The 20,660-nt window shown below is 37.7% G+C and overlaps 1 protein-coding gene across 2 annotated transcripts in view; it reads left to right on the forward strand.

Annotated features, from left to right (window-relative positions):
• The window catches only part of vps39 (VPS39 subunit of HOPS complex), a 38,296-nt gene that overhangs the window by 13,288 nt on the left and 4,348 nt on the right, over window positions 1-20,660 (forward strand). For both annotated transcript variants that reach the window (XM_042500768.1, XM_042500769.1), the window contains exons 13-22: window positions 1,219-1,359; window positions 2,786-2,927; window positions 7,051-7,137; window positions 8,735-8,808; window positions 9,091-9,307; window positions 12,649-12,777; window positions 13,684-13,786; window positions 13,966-14,011; window positions 15,584-15,733; window positions 20,153-20,287. In XM_042500768.1, coding sequence (XP_042356702.1) covers window positions 1,219-1,359; window positions 2,786-2,927; window positions 7,051-7,137; window positions 8,735-8,808; window positions 9,091-9,307; window positions 12,649-12,777; window positions 13,684-13,786; window positions 13,966-14,011; window positions 15,584-15,733; window positions 20,153-20,287 — 1,224 coding nt within the window. The remainder of the gene's footprint in view (window positions 1-1,218; window positions 1,360-2,785; window positions 2,928-7,050; window positions 7,138-8,734; window positions 8,809-9,090; window positions 9,308-12,648; window positions 12,778-13,683; window positions 13,787-13,965; window positions 14,012-15,583; window positions 15,734-20,152; window positions 20,288-20,660) is intronic.

Genomic DNA, 20,660 nt, shown 5'->3' on the forward strand with positions numbered 1-20,660 from the left:
TGTGTGTGTGTGTGTGTGTGTGTGTGTGTGTGATATGTATAAATCCATGAACAGTAGTGAGTAGTAACATGTTACATTTACTCTGTTACATGTAATTGAGTAAAGGAATTTGCAAGTATAATGTTTTACAGAATACTTTTTGCTTTTACTTAAGTACATTGCAATAAAGTACATGTACTTCTACTTTGTTGCATTCACACGTCTTGCTATTTTTGACATGCAGGACAGCGACAGTCCTACAACAGGCGATAAGAAAGCCTGCACACAAGTCCACACACAAACACTGCAGACTGCGTCCAAACATTTCTCTTGAGGATTCAGTAACCCCCGTACTTCCCCAGGCTCGGCTGCTCTGCGTTACAGTCACAATGTGGCTGCTGGAGCTTATCGTTGGGACTCGATGTTTGTTATTTCACCAGACACACCACAGCGTTTCAGAAATGTCGGCTCTCTGCTCTGCTCTGCTAGTGACACAACATTTTTTTCTTGTTGTTTTGTTATAAGAGAGTAAACAGTGCTTAACAGCACACATTTTGTCATCTGTCTGGTTCTGGAGATGACGCTTAAAACAATTAACATGCACGTCACATTTGTTATTACCTATTGAGAGCCTGTTTAAACGTACCACTTTGATGTTATAAACTGCATCTATATACGTTACTCCATACTCGAGTAATTTTTTAGATATCCTCTTACTCTTGTTGGTGCAATTATTTTTGTGAGTACTTTAACCTCAATTTGTCTGGCACTGTGGAAAGACAAGAAGCCGAGAACACTACTGGCAGACTGCCTGTCTCTCAAAGCAGCCATGCCCATGATTGTGTTTAACTTTAAGCCTTAATAAAATGTAAACGGTTGAGTTATATAAAAATTCCCCCCTGTATAGTTGTCATAAACTGGATAATTAGATTTAGAGACCTAAACATTTTCTTGCACCAGGCTGTAAAAAGCTGGTCATTTTAAAATGAGTGTCTATGGGGATTGACTCGCTTTTGGAGCCAGCCGTTCAAAATTTTTAGCACTTCAGCATTGGCTTCATTTTTCAGCACTGGAGATTTGCCGCTCGGTTTCTATTTAAGACAGAATAAACACAAAACGTAATGACGTAACGGACAAACAGAAATTGAAGCATGTTGATGGTGAGGATTGAGATGATTTGTGTAAATCAGAGGAGATACAATATTAACAATCCACGTCTTTTTGTATTTCACCCCACAGAAACGAAGCCATCTGGTGAAACAGCTGAATGACTCTGACCCTTCTACAACGTCTCCACTCATGGAGGGCACGCCTACGATTAAGAGCCGCAAAAAACTGCTTCAGATCATCGATACCACCCTGCTGAAATGTTACCTGCACGTAAGACCCCCAACATCCTCCTTTTGACTGTTAATGACATTTCAGCCCAAACTGCAATAATTATTACTTTATATTTGTAATTAAGTGTCTTGCAGAATATTCACAATAGACTGATTTTTTTCAAAAGACACTATTTTTAGTGAAAAACAAAATCCACTATTGCACATTGAAAAACTTTGCTGTGACATTACTGAGTGAATGTGTGTCTTCTGTGGCTTCTTCAGGTTCGCTGAGTGAAATTGTTGTAATAAATACATGCGTCACATGACTAATTATCAACTTTTTAATTTCTTCAGTGTATCAACACATTTTTTTTTAAAGTGAGCATAACGTAAAAAAAACTTGACAATATTTACAAAACATGAAAAAACAGCAAATATTTAATGGCTTATAATTAATGTCACAATATTTACAAATTAGCCTTTATCAAAAACATCAAGAAGCTCAGAATAGTTGATAAAATTACACATTGCACCATTTTATCGCAATGAGGAAACTACTACGCTTTATTTCTTACAAGTTTCTTTCCTTTTTTCTTTAATGCCACTCTTGACTCGTCATACTTTTCGATCAACAACCAACCTGCAGCAATCCAAATGTTTATGTTTCACGATCGGCTTGAATGAACTTGGCAGTCTTCACTGTCCACTCAGAGGAAAACTTACAAGAAAGTGCTTCCAAACATTCACAGAAATTGGCAGCAACATGAAGCAGTTCACTTTGCCTCACACAGAGCCAAATGGGTTCTGTGTAAGCAGCTCATTGGCAGATTTACTTTGAAGTAACAGAAACGGAGTCACAGCTAAAAGCGGTGTCATCAAGGTGTAGTAGCTTCAGTAATGGGGGTCTGGTGTTTGACTCAAGGAGGTAGATGCCCGGGGCAATGAAGGAAATGTTAAATTCACCAGGCAATCTGTGTGTCAGACCTTATTTATGCTAAAACAAAAGTAACATGTGTTGGAATGAGGTATGAGATCACAGACAAAAGCAGCCAAAGTAAGTTTCTCCACAGAATTGTTTGGCTCTGTTGGAGGAGCTAAACAGTCTTCAAAGTCTGTCTGCCGCTCGTCTACGTTTAGACGAGCCAATCAGCATAGAGGAGTGGCAAAAAAACCCCAAAACCACCAGGTGCTTCCTTTGGGAGTTATAATAAGCTTGATTTAATCAGAGAAACTCCGAGGGCAGACCCAAATCACTGGAGGGATAACCTGTGATGGAGATCCCTCAAAACAACATGAGCTTTGGAGCGCCAACACCTGCACCGGATTATTCAAATGATAAACACACTGTGAAGCAGAGAGGATGAACTCATCAGTGAAGTCACCTGCCCCTGAAGCTCTGCGCTTTTAAGAGTGGATTAGATTAAAGCGTGGAAATGCGTGGTGTTCATGTTTTATAATCTGCTCTCATCCTTTCCCTCGTTTAGACCAACGTAGCCCTGGTGTCCCCCCTTCTTCGCCTGGAAAACAACCACTGCCACATCGAGGAGAGCGAGTACGTCCTGAAGAAGGCCCACAAGTACAGCGAGCTCATTATTCTCTATGAAAAGAAGGGCCTCCACCAGAAAGGTAAGTCGCTGCTCACTGGTCAGCCATCTGTGCTGCAAACCCGATGATCATATCTCAGTATTTTACATACAATAAATCATCAATTCTGACAAATCTTCAAGTCTCACCTGCAGACAAGGGCTGTGTTTAATTATGGAACCGGAGCTTAAGGCATAAATTTGGTATTCTTCAACCTTATATCCTGTGTTTTTGTGGTTAACTAATGGAAACCGCACGTTTTAAAATGGGTCCCGTACAGAGCGAGAGCGCTGCAGCCAGCGGCAGCAAAACAGGCTGCAATGTAACCTTTTGGGAAATTTGTGCACCGAAATTGCTAGTTTTTGACACTGACAGGCTCAGATTGTTGTAAGTGTGTGACAGCATTATGGAAAGGACCCCTACCTATAAATCTTCTTAAAACAAACAGCCCCGAAATTACTATCACCAAACACACCAGACTAGATAGTTTATTTGTCCTCAAAGAGGAAATTGTTTTGCACAGAGGGGTAATACAGGCAGAATCAGAAACACGCAAAATATACAGAGACCAAAAAAAGACTACATTTAAATACAATACTTTTAGCGTCAGTAGAGCCAGCATATTTTCACATCTAACTGGGTGAATTAAGGGTTTAATTCTAAAAACAGTGGAAAGACAAACCAAGATGGATTTGTGAGTTTTGTTTCTTTGACTTTTAAATGTTTATGATGATAAAGTACTATTTCCGTAAATGGGGCTTGGTTGGTTTGACAATAGCTAGAGTGTTTCTGTAGGTATCCTTTTCGTATAAAAATTTTCAAATTCTTGTTGTCAGACACTAAAAGTAACAATCTGAACACTGATGATCCAGTTGCATTGCTATAATTGCTAAATGTTTGTTTCAGTTATTATAAATGTGTGCCTTTGGACTTTGTAGGAATAAAGGTAATAGCACTGTCTATTTACATTTGAATAGATTAAAAACCTCAAATACAAAATAAATAGATTGAATTAAATGACAATGTGGGACTGTCAGTGGAAAAAAACACTTTTAGTGGACATAAATTGATTGTTGATTGTTCTCAAATGCCCTTTAACATTTCATTGCAGCCTGTTTACCGCTGCTGGCTGTAGCACTTCCTTCAATACTGGACCAGAAATGTTTTTGTCCTTAATCACAAAAACATGGAAAAATAGGGTCCAGATAAAAAATACTGAAATTACCCTTTCAAGCTACGCACAATACATGCAGATGCAGAGCTCTTGATGAAAAGACTAATGCCTGCAGGCTGAGTGACAATGTTTCAATTCCATTCACATCTTCATCAGGTCAAACAATTTATTAACTTTACAGTTGGGTTTTTTTTGGGATATTTTTAAACATTTGATGAATTATTGTCTCTGAGCTCCTGCTTTCGGTAAAAAATTATTTTTTTTTTTTTAGCAAGTATTCATTTTATGCCACTTTTTAACATTTGGTGAATTATTGTCTCTGAACTCCTGCTTTTGGCAAAAAATATTCATGTGATTATGATAAGCATTTCTAAACATTTGACCTGACAAAGATCCAACTGTGAATCAAAATGTTGTCCAAATAAATACATTTGTGGTTTGGAGTCATTGTGCAGGCATCACTCTTCTCGTGCTTGAAAAGCCAGTAATTTGCAACAGATCTAAAAATGTTAGTCCTTATAGTTTTTTGGCAGGTCCTGCAAGTTGAAAACAAAACTTAAAACTGTCAGTCTTTTTGAATTATTTTTATTGTTGCTGTAAAATGTATTTTTCCTGCCAGCAGTTCAAGATCACACTAACATTTGGTGCCTTTTTTGTGCATTTTTTGACACACACAAAAAATGATCTAACTTACTTAAAGAGGACAATTTATGCACAAAGTGAGTTTTACTTTCCATCCAGCCCTGTCTCAAAAACATGATGCTTAATGCCTTGTCATTATTTGTGTATTTGTACTGAACTGTGCCTCTCTGCAAAAACAGCTTGAGTTTTGTTTGATTATGTGTGATTTTGGGCGTAATAATTCATTTGAAATGCTGGGGATTCATACACCTTCAGCTGTCTTTGGCTTTCCTGGAAAACTGGCAGATATTTTGCTCTGCTGAGTTCAAGTGCAAGTTCAAAAAGACTTTATTTGCATGAATGGGTAACAGACATTTTTAGCTGCATAAGCAAGTAGAGGGCACGACATGAATTTGATGGAGAAAAACAAGAACATATATAACACAGAAGTCGATGAGCCTGCCAGTTTTCAATCTTGAAAAGCATAATAGTGATCACTGCCATGTTGCCTGAATCAGAGCTTTTTTTTCTGGAAGAAACATGCTGCAAAGATTCCTCCCAAATATTTTAACTCGATGTTTAACAAACATACTCTTTGAAATACTGGGAATAAAAACAGGTTTATTCTTTTGTTTTCCAAGTCAGTGCTTTTGGATAAAGAAGTAAAGCTTGAACAATGGCTTGCTGAACACAAACACTGGCTTTCTTCAGGAACATCAAATTAGTGTCACGTAACGTTTATTACATGCAATACTAGATACAAACACAATTTTGTATTTTGTCTTTACATATTTTCAAAATGCAAAATTAAGTTTTAAAATAATGGTCAGTGGTGGAAAGTTTATAACATGACAGCTGCAGTTACTTCTCAAATACAGATTTTGCATATTAAATAGGAGCAATTTATAAAATATTACCCATCAATATATGTTGTACAACCCAGCTATTTAGAAAGTAGCTAAAATTATTTCAATTTCAACAGTGTAAATGCTCCATAATGAGCGTTTAATTGGTTACCACCCCTAAGTAGTAAACCTAGGGAAACACTTACATAATATTGTAATGATAAATAACACTTACTGCTTTAAGTACATTTTGCTGCTAATACTTTTACTTAAAAGGATACTGCACTTACAAAACCACTATTTGTATGGCCGTTATTCACCCTATGTTGCGTTGAATTTGTGAAGAAAACGTTTTTCTCTTATGCTTTTGTGGTGAACAAAGAATCTAAAAAAGGCTTATTATACTGCAAGAGTTTGTAAACAGATGTTTTGATATTGTTTTGCTGTTAAATGTGGTCCTTGTTTACTTCAACTCAAGACTGTTTGCCTTTTTTGGATTCTCCATTCACCATGGAGGCATGTGAGAAAATCAAAGTTTTCTGCATGAATTCAGGGTAACACTTGGTGGGTAATTGATTTATAAATCATCATTTGTGTGTGTGAAGTGCTCTTGTAAGTAGAAGTTTGTAGCAAGACTTTTACTTGTTAAAGACTATTTTTACAGAGTTTTATTGCTGCGGTCAGAGCCACATTTTATTAAACTTTTAAAACGCCAACTCAATTTGTCCTCAATTTGTTCACCTTTGAATAAAAAGTAGTAAATGACAAGTGGATACTGGATAATGACTGATATCAGAGTTCAGTGCCATTCGTTAAAATGTGGCTTATTTGTTGCAGGCTTCATCATGACAACAGAACACACAACAATAACACACAACGAAACATCTGTTCCCCATTTTACTTTCAAATTGGATGTTGAGTTTGAGGTTTAGTATTTAAATGAGGGATCACTTGATGCCAGATCTGTGTCAGGCTTTGACAGCAGCCTCCTCATTACCTCCCAGTTCAAATACAAGAGCTGTTGTAACACTGAATTGTTCCATTATGTTTGAATTCACTAGGTACCAGTAACGTGTTTGTATCAAAGCTGTATTCTGGGCGCAGCGAGGATCAGCTCTGTCTGGCTACACAGTTTATCTCCGAGGAGGTTTCCTGCACGCGGTGGATTCGTCATCCTCATAGATCAGAGCTTTTCTTAATGTTATTTCATTTCTGGCAGCAGATTCTGGGCTGTTCTTGCTGCGAGCGCGGCTGGTTTTAATCGACCCTCTGCAATTTGTGCTTCTGATGTCATGCTGATCGAGTCTGCTCCTCTTTATCGCTGCCAATTCAAACCAGCTGTTCCCGTCCACCAATTAACACTGTGCACTTTGTCCAGTTTCTGTCGATGGAGGAGTTATGTAATGCAGCGCACACCACAGAGTAGATGACATTGTGCTACTTTCAATCACTCACACCAATCTCATATTTGCTCTTGCTCACTTGCCTCCCTTCACTTTGCCTCACCCTATTTGCCCTCTGACAGCCCTGCAGGTGCTGCTGGACCAGTCCACCAAAGCCAACTCTCCGCTGAAAGGCCACGAGCGAACAGTGCAGTACCTCCAGAGACTGGGTAAGGATCAACGGCCAACAAGGGTCTGTTTTAACTTAGTGTCAGAGCTGTCATCTCAGCTATATGTGTTGAATGTTGGTGTGATTTTGGGAAAGGCTCTGAGAAAACTTTCACCCTGATTGATTGTGGATGTTGGATGAGATGTCTGTTGCATGTCCTGGTCTGCAGTCTTTCACATGTCTGGCACTGAATAAATGAGAGGTTTGCAAATTGTTTAGATCTGTGCACCAGTGACGCCAGGATAAATTACTTAACGGGACACTTGGCTGTTGAAGGTGCTGTATGTGTGATTTTGTGAAATCAAGGTTTCAAATTAATTATGACACTGTGTTATAGTAATTAGGTAATTATAACAGATTTTGTACAGTCATGAAAAAACAGATTTGCAAATAGCAGTATCCAGTCCTGGAAAAGTTTTGGGAAAGTCATGGAAAAAAAAGTGATAATTTCTGTTTTTACAGTTTCTGGCTGTGATAACTGGTGTCATTTTTGTTGATTTTTAAAGAAAATATGCCTTCCAAACCTGCAGGCCTTTCAGTTTGGAAGGCATGTTGTCTTTAAAAATCACTAAAAACATTCAAAGAAAAAAAAATGTTGTTTTTTGTTTTACAAATAGCCCAGAAAATTTTAAGGAAACAAGAAAAGGCCAACTTTTTTCAAGAGAAAGCATGCCTTCCCACATGTTTGGAGGGCATGCTTTAATAAACAATCGGTTGTTAAATAAATACAAATACAGCCATTTAAAGTTGTGTATCCCTCCCCTAAAGCCAAAATAAAGAACAGAATTTCCTCCTAAGTGCTTAAACAGTTGTTTTTTGAGAGCCCATGATTTGTTACATTTTAAACCACTTTGGATAAAAAGCATTTCATTTGGCCTGAAAGAGGATGTTATTTCTTCCAATTGAAGTTTTTCTCTTAGCTGTAGGAATTAAAACATGTTGGGAGTGATTTTTGCTTTTGATTCTTTCACCTGTTTCCCAGGATGTGTTTAAACTCAACAAAAATCCACTAAATTGCCTGTGAAATAAAACCCAGAGGAAAAAACTTCAAGCACAAAGTGGAGGCTTTCAACCTCCTTGGCAGTGATTCAATTTGTTAATGGTAGCGGTGCATTATACAGTATAATGTTTCTGCTTTCTAACAACTAAAAAAGCTATTATATCTGCAATCATGGCTTTGGAATGAAAGTACAAACAAATCTGCAGGGCCCATTTTTGGCAGATCTACTACAAATAAGTTTTCAATATGTGGGCAGCACTAGGGCTTAAGTCCCTTTAAGACAACAACACTCTTCTGGAATAATACTTACTGTTTCTTTAATTACTGTTTATATGTAGCACTATATGAAAACGACACTACACTGCTATACACTAGGTGAATCATTCTGCTGATTATAGACTAATTGTTAAAAAAATGTCCAAGATGACATCTTCAAATGTCTTTTGTCTAACAGAAAAAAAAAATTGTAATCAGTTATTGATGTTAAAGTGTTGCATGTGTCACCTTGAAAGAACTTTCTCTGAATCTGATTGGCTGTTATGGACTTGATTTTCTTACTTGTTAAACTTGCTTATCTCTTGTAATCCCTCACACACAGGAGTGGAGAATTTGGGGATAATCTTTGAGTTTTCTCCTTGGGTGTTGAAGATCTGTCCTGAGGATGGCCTGAAGGTGCGACGCAGAGATTTACAGTGTTTATTTAAAATGTTAAAACAAGGGTTCATTTATGTAGTTATTCTATATGAATATCAATGTTGGGTCAGTTGTAGCTGGAAGCTCATTCTTTTTTTGTACCATTTTTAATTCATTTAACCTCCAGTTATCTGACTGGACTTTTACCATTAAGAGCAGAAAATAACAATAGACCTTTCTTTGTAAAGTCTAACAATTTTATGTAAGGCTACGTTGAAGAAATGTGTCGTGTAGATTTAAAAATCTCTCCTCCTTGTCCAGATCTTCACTGAGGACCTGACAGAGGTGGAAACTTTGCCTAGAGACAAGGTGCTGAACTTCCTGAAGGAGGGCTTTAAGGAGCTCGCCATCCCATATTTGGAGCACATCATTTACGTGTGGGACGACAAGGGCGCGGAGTTTCACAATGTGCTGATCCAGCTGTACCTGGAGAGGGTTCAAGGCCTCATGAAACAGTACCTCAACTCACTGCCGGAAGGTATGAGCAAGAAAAAAGTCATTTAAGTTAAACAAGGTACGAGGTAGATTTATTAGTCGTGTTTTAAACTGTGATTGGTTTAAAAAATGACATGAAATTTAAAGGGATAGTTCTGAGTTTTTGAAGTGGAGTTGTATGAGGCGCTTATACAAATATTTTCATCACTTTACATTGCCGTGAGACAGAGAACTGAAGACGTTTTATCGTTCTCTTCAAAGTCACCAAACTCCTTTGAAAAAACCAATAATTTTACCTTGCAGAACACGGGAGTTGCACTTCAACAGATGCATCAACGATTAATTTGTTTGTGTTGTTGTGTGACTTTGGTGTTTTAAAAGGTTGGTTTGGATTCACCAAATTAACACAACAACACAAACTAAATAAGCGACTGAGGCAATGGTAGACCAGCAGCTCCTATGATCTGTGAGATAAAAATATCGCTTTTATCAGTGGAGTCTGGTGGCTTTGAAACAAGCATAAATATTATGGTTCTGTCACAGTATGGAAAATTACAGAATTTGATTTTAATAATTTAATTTTCTGGATAAGTACGGAAAGGCAGTGTGGCAAAATATTAGTATTTTTAGTATTTTTTTTAGTATTTATTAGCTGAATTTCAAAACTAAATTGATCTTACAAGCAGGGTGTTTGTTATGCCATTTGGAGCAAGCAGCCAAAATATTTACCACTGTGTGAAAGAGTGTGGACCAGAGTGAGCTTGATGTTGTCGAAAGCAAGGTCAGAAGTATGACGTGTGCCTGAATGCACACTTCTACCCAGAGCTGCTTGTTTGCCTGAAAACCATAGCCTGTAAAACAGCTCTGTCCCCAGTCCCCTAATAAGTCCCAGTCCCGTATTAGTTTGAAGGAAAGAGGAATTTTTTGAATTGCATATAAAGCATAACAAATAACTGAATATTAAGCTTGTCTTCACGTTTGAGTTATGCAGTTACAGACTGCAGTTAGAAAAGTAAACAGACTGTGTTCTCTGCCTAAGGAAACCATACCTTTTTTTAAAAAGGGATTATTTTTTTGGCATTTTTACCTTTTTGTTAGACAGGATAGAGGATCAATAGCATGAAAGGGGGAGGGAGAGGGGATGACATGCAGCAAAGGGCCGTGAGCTAGAATCGAACCCACGGCTGCTGCAACAAGGACATTGCTTTCATTTGTGGGGCACCAGCTTTATCCACTGAGCCACCCAACACCTCAGAAACCATACCTTTATGGCTGTGTTTATCTCATTTCCATGGATGGAGTGCATGAACAAGGTTGCACAGATGCCGTGCAAATTAAGTTTTACTTTGTTAAATCATTGATTCTAGATATTTGTACTCAGCTGTCAAATATGGTTTGAAAAATCCACAGAGAAGTAGATTTTTGAAATGGTAAATGTGCAGAACCACTGAGATATTGGTCTTAGTTTAATGTCGGAAAGGGTTGTCTGGTGGCAAGGTGAAGCAGTGAAAATATTCGAAATATAACAGATAACTGATGTAGATTTTTTTTCTTTTAAGGTGGCATTGCTTAGCTTCCATGGCGGTTCTCCTGCCTGATTCTCCTGCTGATACACTGACTCTGGATAATTATCTCATGCAATACCGCTTCAAAAATTCTCCCTTTAAGTTAGTACCTTTTAGCCCTTGAAAAGTCATAAAAAGTTTCACAGTAACTCATTTTTACGACTCTAAAAACTATGAGTTTCATCTATTATTTACATCCTGACACAGATATGTAACTAAAACTGCTGATAGAGACCTAAAATGCAGTCTTTTCTACCTGAAGCAAAGCTGGAAAGTAAAGGGAGTGCTTCATAAGGAAGCACATATTTTACATGAGCTGACCCTAGGCTTTAATATCTTTAAAAAACCCACAGCCATTTTTGGTGATGAAAACTTAATAAGAAAAGAACATAATTATGGCAAGATTTTCATGTGATTACATCACTGCATATGGCTTCAGTTTTCCTTCGCTTACTTTTCCATATAGTTGTCTCTCATATCTCTGCAGATAAAGTTCGTGTCAGGACTTATTATAAAGTCCATCCGTCTCTCTCTTTGTTTGTGCCTTTTAATGATCATCCAGGGGCCGTGAATTGAAATGAACTTGTCAGACTGCTTCATTTCCAGGGATGCTCATTAATGTGCACTCTTGTCTGAGAAATAGACTAATAAAAGCAACTAATTAAATGAATAAATCCGCTCTCGGGGGCAAAGTATTGCCTCACGTCTCGTTTTGAAGCAAAACACAGCCAGTGTGATTGAGATATTGTTTCTCTGAGATTATTCAGTTTTATATACATTATTAATAATTGCTGTAGCAGTGCTATTTTCAGGTTCAACTTAAATGCGCCCCGCTCTGGAGCTTTCTTATGAAGAAAAAAAACTAAAGTGAGTGATTCTTACCAAAACAGTCTGAGTGAATCTTTGAGGTCGAACAAAGTGCATTTCTTTCCTCATGAAACATTTGCAAAGCGGACTTTTAGATATTTGAAAACCTGCATTATTTACATCATGTTTACTTGCAAGCAGTCTTCCTCTTCACTGCCTTTGTTACCACACACTGAAGCCGAAGATATACTTGCATTTTATTGCGTGTTTGCGTGCGACGATGGCTGCTTTACATACTCCGCGTCCTTTCGGAGGATAAATGGTAGGATGTCTCAAAGGGAGTGTTTTGACTAGTCGGATGGTTGATTTTAGTCTATATGCTCTTGTTAGACCCTTATTAAATAATGACTGGCGTTACATTGATAAGGCCGTGTGTTGACCAAAGCGTTTCGTTTCCCATCTGAGTACTTTTTGATCTGCACTTGTATTTGGACAAATGGTGACATTAGGCGGGTTTCCATTAACCCTCAAAGTCGACATTACGAATATATATTACACTATTACATTATTATTTATTGCAAAAAAGTTTTTACGCTCGTATGAGTTGGTATTTCAGGCGATTCGAAAAAGTTACTTTAGCTTGTTTGTAGCAGGCTGAAGTTGTACTTTGTCACATTGTCCCTATCAGATAAACTATATAAATAAATAAAAGTGTTCCATGTAGACCTTTTTCACAAGACATTTTGGCAGGTCATAGTGGAAAAAGCGCAGGCGTATTCAATAGCGTCAGTGATTGCTGCGTTCCACTTTAAGGAGACTCTTATTGCACATGCTGGCTGACTGGAATACCTTACAGGGACATTTAATGGAGATGAGCCATCGTTAATGTTATCGGTTTCACCTGTGCTGATCCAAGTCATAATGTTTGCTGTGAAAAAGGTCTGTTAACGTTCTGCTGATCGATGAGTCTTTGCAGCAGTCCAGATAATTTAAACCCTCTCTCTTGTTGCAGGAGTTCCTGCTGTTCCTGCGGGGAAGGAGGAAGGCGATCTGGGAGAGTTCAGGAACAAACTGCTGTCTTTCTTGGATATTTCTACCAGCTATGAACCAGCCAGACTCATCAGTGACTTTCCTTTTGATGGTAAGCGAGCTGCGGTTTCACCGACGAATATCTCCCGTTTGTTTATTAAATACTGTACAAACAAGGATATTGGTTTTATTTGTGATGAAGCTTACATTTCACTTAGGAACCTTTTGTGATAGTGTGGAAATATTGGCGTGTTTTAGGCTTTATGGCATATTTTAGCATATTTATTATGGTAAGTGTGTTTTGGCATATGTATTGTAATAATAATAATAAAATTTATTTATTAGCACTTATCAAAATCAATGTTACAAAGTGCTGTACATTTAAAAATCACAAAAAAACACAGGAAAAATTTTAAAAACACAACACAAAAGAAAAAATAATAATATAGAAGAACAACACGCAGGAAAAATATTTGAAAAAAAATTTTAAAAATTGTGGTATGTGTAGCGCAATATGTGTTTTGTAGTATCATGTTATGATGTATGTATTGTAGTATATGTTCATTATTGTGTTTTCCATGTTTGTAGTCATTACGTTGTTTAAAACTCCTTATTTTAATAACACTGTACTTCTGTATATAAAAGTCTCCTGTTCTTTATTTGAACTATGTTAGATTTCATCATCCCTATAAAAAAAATAATAAATTCAAGCATTTACTGGTAAGATCTTAAGTTTATTAGTTGTTTTTTTAAACAGAAATCTGAAGAAATTCAAAGTGAAACACAGATTTCAATATCAATATATATGTCAAGCCAAATTAACATATCACAAATTTGCCTTAAGGGGCTTAGTGTAACGTTATGTAACATGCACCTAAGGAAAACAAAGTTTTTCATGTATTTCCCATTACCTCATGTACATATGTTCTTGGTTATAGAGGAAAGTTTGAGAAAAGTTCTATATGTTGAAGCTGAAAGGGAAAACTTGCACCTTTTGACCTTGTTTTCACTCTCCAAGGCCTGCTGGAGGAACGGGCTCTGCTCCTGGGTCGGATGGGTAAACACGAGCAGGCGCTCTTCATCTATGTGCACATCCTGAAAGACACACGCATGGCTGAAGAGTAAGTAATCCTGCAAACACCACAGACTCCTGCAGGAAAACTGGGTGGAAAATTAACACCAGCCAAATGTTTGCTAACTCCAGCAGCTAACTTCAAAGTGACAAAGATATTTAAACAGACATAAGCACAACTTTTCCGTCTCATGTTTGATCTTGTTTTTCTCTCTGTGTGCTCTGCAGGTACTGTCACAGCCACTACAACAGTTTAGTCGAAGGGAATAAAGATGTAAGTAGCTTTCAATTTTTTTTTTCCTGATTTTGTTTTTGTTCTTTTTTTTTTTGCAGAAAAAGAATGAGTTTCTTTGTCTCGTTCTCTTGGATTTTATTTGTTATTTTACGACCACTTTTTTCATTTTGTACGCTCTGCTGCCTTCTGTTAAGAGCCTTTGTGTTTGTGGAAAGTGCTACGCAAATATAATGGATTATTTATGGGTCGAGCTCCCAATGAGAGGCACATTTCCAGTTCTAAAGAAAAAAGACAGCTGAAATTGTCTGTTTCGTGTTTAAAATGTTGCTTCATTCTGCAACCAAACAAGACTAAAGTGAAAGCACTGCAAATTAATATTAAAGCTATTGTTTTAGGATGATTTGAAATAAATAGTTTGTTGTATGAAAAATGCATATTTTCTTTCACTCTGATATTTACGTTACAGTTTTTTGCAACAAGCATTAACTTTTACTGAAGATACTTTTTTCAAATTCAACACAGCAGCACATCTGCATCACACAATTAGCCAAACAGTTAATTTTCTGCTCAAACCCACATTTTGTTCATTGAATACAAACCTTTTCTCTACGTACACAAACAAAACCTGAATCAATATCAAATCATTCTTCTATCCAAGAGGAACGTTTGGTCAATCACAGCAGGATCATTTCACAAAGCTAACAGTTGATGGCTTTACAAAAACTAATATATTTTTATGTTTCAGTTTTACCTGCATATAATAGAAAATATGAAGTCCATAGTATTTTTTTAATTCAATCTCTTTTTACTACAAACTGCTTTACACTTTCTGTTTAGTGTCAAGTGTGTGCGTGTTTGGCAACATAAAATCTAAAAGTGATTGAGTCATCTTTATAAATAGTGCAGCAGAAAAAGAAATGTTAAGTGACATAATTGCGGCAGTTAAAGTTTTATAAGCAACGTGAAATTGCTGACAGGGATCAACAAAAATTCAGCTTACATGGCCCTCAGTTTCAAATGTGTAAAACTTAAAATACACAAATATGGTAAAAAAAAAAAAAAAAAAAAAAAAAGAGCCAGATAATACAAATTAAATCCAAAATTAATCCTAAAGTCCCTTTCTACTGTAGATGTTTTTGTAATTAAAAGAACATTAACACTTGTGGTTGGTTGTTTGACACTCAGATCAGCTCTTGGTCAATGTTTTTGACCAACTTTTTGTTCAAAAATGCTCAAAAGCTGCTAGCTTTTGAGCCACTGCTTTGTGCAACAGTATTTATATAATACTAGAAATATGTATAATGCATGTATTGGGAATGCTTGTATTTCATGAAAATTTGATGAAAAGCAAAAAAAGTATTAATGAAGATCATCTAAAAGTGTCAATAAAAGGAGTGATCAAAGTCATTTTTAATCGCTAAACGACCTTAAATATAGTATAAGTTCTCTACTTCTGCAAAACTGCCACAAAAATAGTGCATGTGGGGTTTTTTTTTTGTGTGTGGTCCCGTTTCTTCATCACCATCTTCATGGCAAATTTCTGTTTAAGTGATATGAAAATATTCTGATTCAGGTAAGTTGAATATTAACAGCTGTATCTCTTCCTGTCAGGTGTATCTGTCTTTGTTGCGGATGTACCTGTCACCTCCGGACGTTCACTGCCTGGGGCCCATCAAGATGGAGCTGTCAGAGCCTCAGGCCAACCTGCAGGCGGCCCTGTACGTCCTCGAGCTGCACCACAGCAAACTCAACACCACCAAGGTAAATAACGACACAGCAGCACTCATATTCCTGACCTAGGTAACATTAGAGCAAACCTCAGTCTGGTAATAGTCACAAATATATATATATATTTTTTATCTCTTCATAGTACAACATATGCTTACTGCATTAAGAGTGTGTCAGTGTCAAGAGAAATGTGTTTGTGAGGCTGCCAAAGTCATCTGACACGTGCACAAAACTGTTGCAATTTAATTCTACCTTCCTGCTCAACAAACTCCATCTGGTACTTCAAACCGCTCATTAAATAAGACGGCAGGAATTAGTTTCTAATTCAAGCCAGAGATTTTATTATTACTAGTTGACTCTTTGCCACCGTTCAAATTTAGCAATCATTGCTAATTCAGACAAGACGTGAAAGTGGAGCTGATAAGAGTCGGCTCGTTTGGGATGGATTAAAATGATTTGGAGTAACGGGATTAACGACGACACGCACAGAATCCGTCGTTTGGCATTTGCTGTGAAATTAAAACAGCGACTGAACTGAGCACAACTCGTTCAAAGATTTGATTTAGTTTGTTTTCAGAGCGAGATGAGAGGGGTTTTGCACAGTCGGGGGTAATCAGGCTGCTGCCTCGGTGATAGAAAAAATCCAGCAAACCAAAAGAAAAGGTTTCGACCGGGGGCTGCGGATCTCCCTCGAGAGGGCGTCTGCGCTGCAATGTGGGTATCTTTGATAAAATTCCTTTCATATACCTGTTTTGTCGACCTGAACCCAGAACCAAAATAGCAAAGAGTTAATTGAACAAAAGCCGTTTTTTTCTGGCTCATGACCTATTTTGCCTCCTGTGTCACAATCCACCAAATGCTGTCTAGCAAAGAAGATATCCCTTTATGAAGCTATTTGGGTTTGTTTTCTAGTATAATCCAAGCGTGAGAAAAACATCAAGGCGGAAACAGTTACTCAGCTGATTTTGTGTTCATATTTTATCACAAAGAAACAGAGAAACATGCTTGATATGATTCCTCTGTGTCCCTGTAAATATTTTAGGACATAAAACAAGTGTATCTGTTCGGAGTTATATCCTCGTCGTAAAATGCAGAACAACAGACTGAGTTGTACCCGTGATTTATAGCGGATGTGATTGTGTGTGAGAGGCACCGCTGATCTTTGCTCAGCCGCAGACCTGTCAAATTAAAAGTCTCTCAAGGGGAACAAACACTGCAGGTTTATATGAATGTTTAGGTTTATATCCCGCAGCCGCAGCTCTCCATCTTGCTTCTCTGTGCCCCTCTGCCTCCCCGCGCTCCCTCTTTGACTTTAATGGCACCCTGCTTTCATTTCCCCTGGCCTCGCTCCCAGAGTCGGCCTCACCGAGAGAGCAAAGGGGCAACAAGACGAGACTGTACAAAATGTCAGGAAGTACCTCCAACATTAAGCAGTTTCTTTCTGTTTTTTACCTTTTTTAATCACATTTCTTGGCTAGAGCTGCAACTAAAGATTATTTTTGTTGTCAACTAGTCTGGCAATATATTCTTACAGATAATCAGTTTATTATTCATTGTGTAACATGTCTGAAAATAATACAAAAAAACATGATCATATTGTTGTTTTGCCTCCTGCGGTGGAGTGCTTTGCTGGGACAGCAGGCAGCAGCTCTGGAGAGCAGAGATCTGATTCTCTGCCCGAGCCTGAGCGGGTCGGATTCTTGCCAAATTACCTGTGGTGTTTTGTTTTGTTTTAATTTACATGAAACTGGCAGTTCTTGTGCATAAATGGCAGGAGTTTTAATCGACTGAGTCAAATGGGGAAAGAGAGAGAAAGAGTGAGGGAAAATGACAGATCAAAAGAGCAATGTAGTGGAGAATTGGAGAAGATAGAGAGAGTGTGTGCCAGAGAGAGGGACGGAAAACTATAAAGACCGAAGGGCTGCAAGGCAGCTTTGTTGGCAGTAGTGAAGGAGATGTGCATGCAGCAAAGAGCAGAGCTCATCAGCCTACATGCTGCATTGTCATAGTAAACACTAGATGCACCGAGAAGCAGGAAGGAGAAGTGGTGCAAGAAACATGTTGGCCTTTAGCTCGTAGTTATTGTTTTAATATTCTAATGCTTTAATCTATTTCCTTTTAACCCTCGAGACAAGATCAGTTTTATTGTGCTGCGTTCAGACGCCTTTCATAAGCTGTGTAATGATTTGAACCCAAATTGGTTTGAATTCTTTTGAAATAATCGGGCAAAAAAAGTCAGTTGCAAGAAATTATTAAAAGTGACATGAAAAAGAACTGAAAAATGATTCTTAATTGTTTTTAAAATAGGGGAAACACAGAGAAAAACGCCCAAAAAACTGTCTTCATGATTATCGTAAATATATATTTAGCACTTTTTTTAATAATTCTTGGTTGATTTTTTTTTTTTACTGTTCCTTACTTTGCTACTTCCACCAGCTTTAGATTTGAGAACCTGGAAACGACAAATATTAGACATTTTTTGATTCTGTACTCAAAACTCAGTAAATCTGTTTAGTTTACAAGTAGTTGGAAGCAAGCCGAACCTCTCGAGGAAGTACTCAGCACTTCCTCAGTCTCTTTTCTGTTTTGGCTTCTGAGAAGCCCCACGTGAGCTTACAGGGTCAGACTGCTTGTTTAACGGCACTTAAGCACAAAAGATTATTGATGAAGAGGAATTCTGCAGCTTTTCAGTAACAAACCAGCATCCTGAACTTTGTTGCAGCTGGATCCTGCTCCTTGTTCTGCTTAACTCTCTCAAAATCTGACTGACGGCTCACAGATTTCTTTTTTTTAATTTATTATTCATTTATTTATTTATTTATTTATGTTGTAATGGTGATGGCGCTCTCAAAAAAGGAAAATAGTAACAACTGGTGGTTGAAGGAGAGGCTATCAGAAAAGCCATGTTGAATTAAAAAATCACAATTTATATTTCTATGTGTGTTGTAGTTAAAAATATACATATTTGTGCATTAACACACTGTTGACAAGTAAGGTAATTAATAAAACAAAAAAAGCCAAAATACAGGGTTAAAGTTGAATCAAACACAGACTCAGTGCCAGCTCTGTTTCTCAGTTGTCTCTCAGCAGGTAACGTTCACTCTCAGCTGTCTGAGAGTAACAAGGCCATTTTTGCTACTTTAATATAATTACATCAAACAGGAGGACAACGAGACAACTGGCCTTGATTGTGTTTACAGTCCCTGAGCGTGCTCACAGAAGCACACGGGCGAGTTATTTTTATATCTAAAGGGTAAGAGGAGATGCGCGTGGGGAAGTCATGCAAAGGCAGATTATGTTCCTAAGAGAGTAATTTAATATCATCACTTTGAAATGATAAATGAGTTATGTTTGCTTGTGTAATACTGAGTCTAAAGGCTGTGAATTCTTTATCTCGGTTCCCTCTGACTTCAGCTTAGAGGTTAGACTTTTAACATAAGGGTAATAAAAAAAAAAAGAAGAAAGAGCCGAACCAGCTTACCTTGATTTGGTAGAGAGGTCTTTTGAAGTGGTCAGACACTCTTGTGACAGAGGGAAAAAAATAGGAAAGAGACAGAATAGAAAAACGGGAAAAAACGCTGCGTGTCAGGGCGCCCTGATGAAGGCCGCTATGCCGAAATGCGTGTGCAATTTTTCCTATCTTTCTATTCTTTTATTTTTTTCTCAAATACATGAGTGCCTGTGTCTGCTTCAAAAGACCACTCCATTATGTTTAGGTAAGCTGGTTCTTTTTGGCTCCGTTTTTTTTTTTTTTTTTTTTTAAAGCACCTTATTTTAATTTTTTTTTTTGTCATTTTTTTCTGATTTCCTCCAACCAATCCTCAAAGTTCCCTTATAATAAAAAAAACTAAGAATGCCCAGCCAACAGTGTTTAAAGGTATTTTATGCAGGATTTTCCTAAAAAAAATTAAATAAAACATAAAACAATGTGAAGTCATACACAGTAATCCCTCTCAACCATCACTTATGAAACACTGCTGTGTGTTTGTCTGCAGAGACCCTGCTCTCTGCCTGTATTTTCTTATTTTGTTGTTATTTTGTTGCGTTCCGGATTTTTTTGGGCTGCAGTCGGCACTGGTTGAAACTTTTAAAAAGTTTGTGACCAAGTGCCAGGCTGTAAGCAGCATGCGTCAAAGAGGAAGATTGAAAAAGAAATGCATATATTGCGAGGTGAAAGGCCAAGAAGACAAAGTTTTTACCAAAACCAGAGGCCGGCTTTCATTTTCACTTGTGAGCTGTGAAGCAGAGGATGAAGAGCGACCTGGAGTGGGCCTGTTTTCTGTTGGACAGGTGGGTGTCGGTTAGCTCAGTTAACTTTTTATCATCTTTTCAATTACAACAGATGCACATTCCTACAGTAGTCCAGTAGGCTGCGGTGTAGGGAGGAAGGGCAAAGTGTAGCTGACTATTCCTGCATTAGCAAACCATTTTTTATTTTGTTTGTTTCTCCAGGCCATCAATCTGCTCCCAGCAAACACCCAGATCCGAGAGATCCGGGTCTTTCTGGAGAGCGTCCTGGAGGAGAGGGCTCAGAGGAAACGCTGCAACCAGGTGCTGAAGAGTCTGCTGCAGGCCGAGTTCCTCAGGGTGAGTCCTGGAGAGTTTGTTTACATTTATTATTTATTTATTCCACATGGTTGGTCCCACTGAGATTAAGAATCTCTTTTTTTACAGTCAGCATTGGAAACAAAGTTGCAGACAGAGACACAAAGAGAGACAAAATACAATTTGAAAGCACTAAAATTTGCATTAAGAGAGAACTATATATGAGTAAAAGGAGAACGCTCTGAGGGTCAAATGTACAACCAGGCAGCTAAAAACATCCACATCATATCGAATCTGCTTCTGAGTCTTTCACTTTAGATTTAAAAACATTTAACTCCAGCTCCTTGAGTTTCAAGGATGTCTTTATTGATCCTCTATTGAAAAATAATCTGTTTACATGCCTCTGTTACAGTCA

Source organism: Plectropomus leopardus, chromosome 14 (assembly GCF_008729295.1).
Source record: "Plectropomus leopardus isolate mb chromosome 14, YSFRI_Pleo_2.0, whole genome shotgun sequence".
In the NCBI taxonomy this organism is placed as follows: domain Eukaryota; kingdom Metazoa; phylum Chordata; class Actinopteri; order Perciformes; family Serranidae; genus Plectropomus; species Plectropomus leopardus.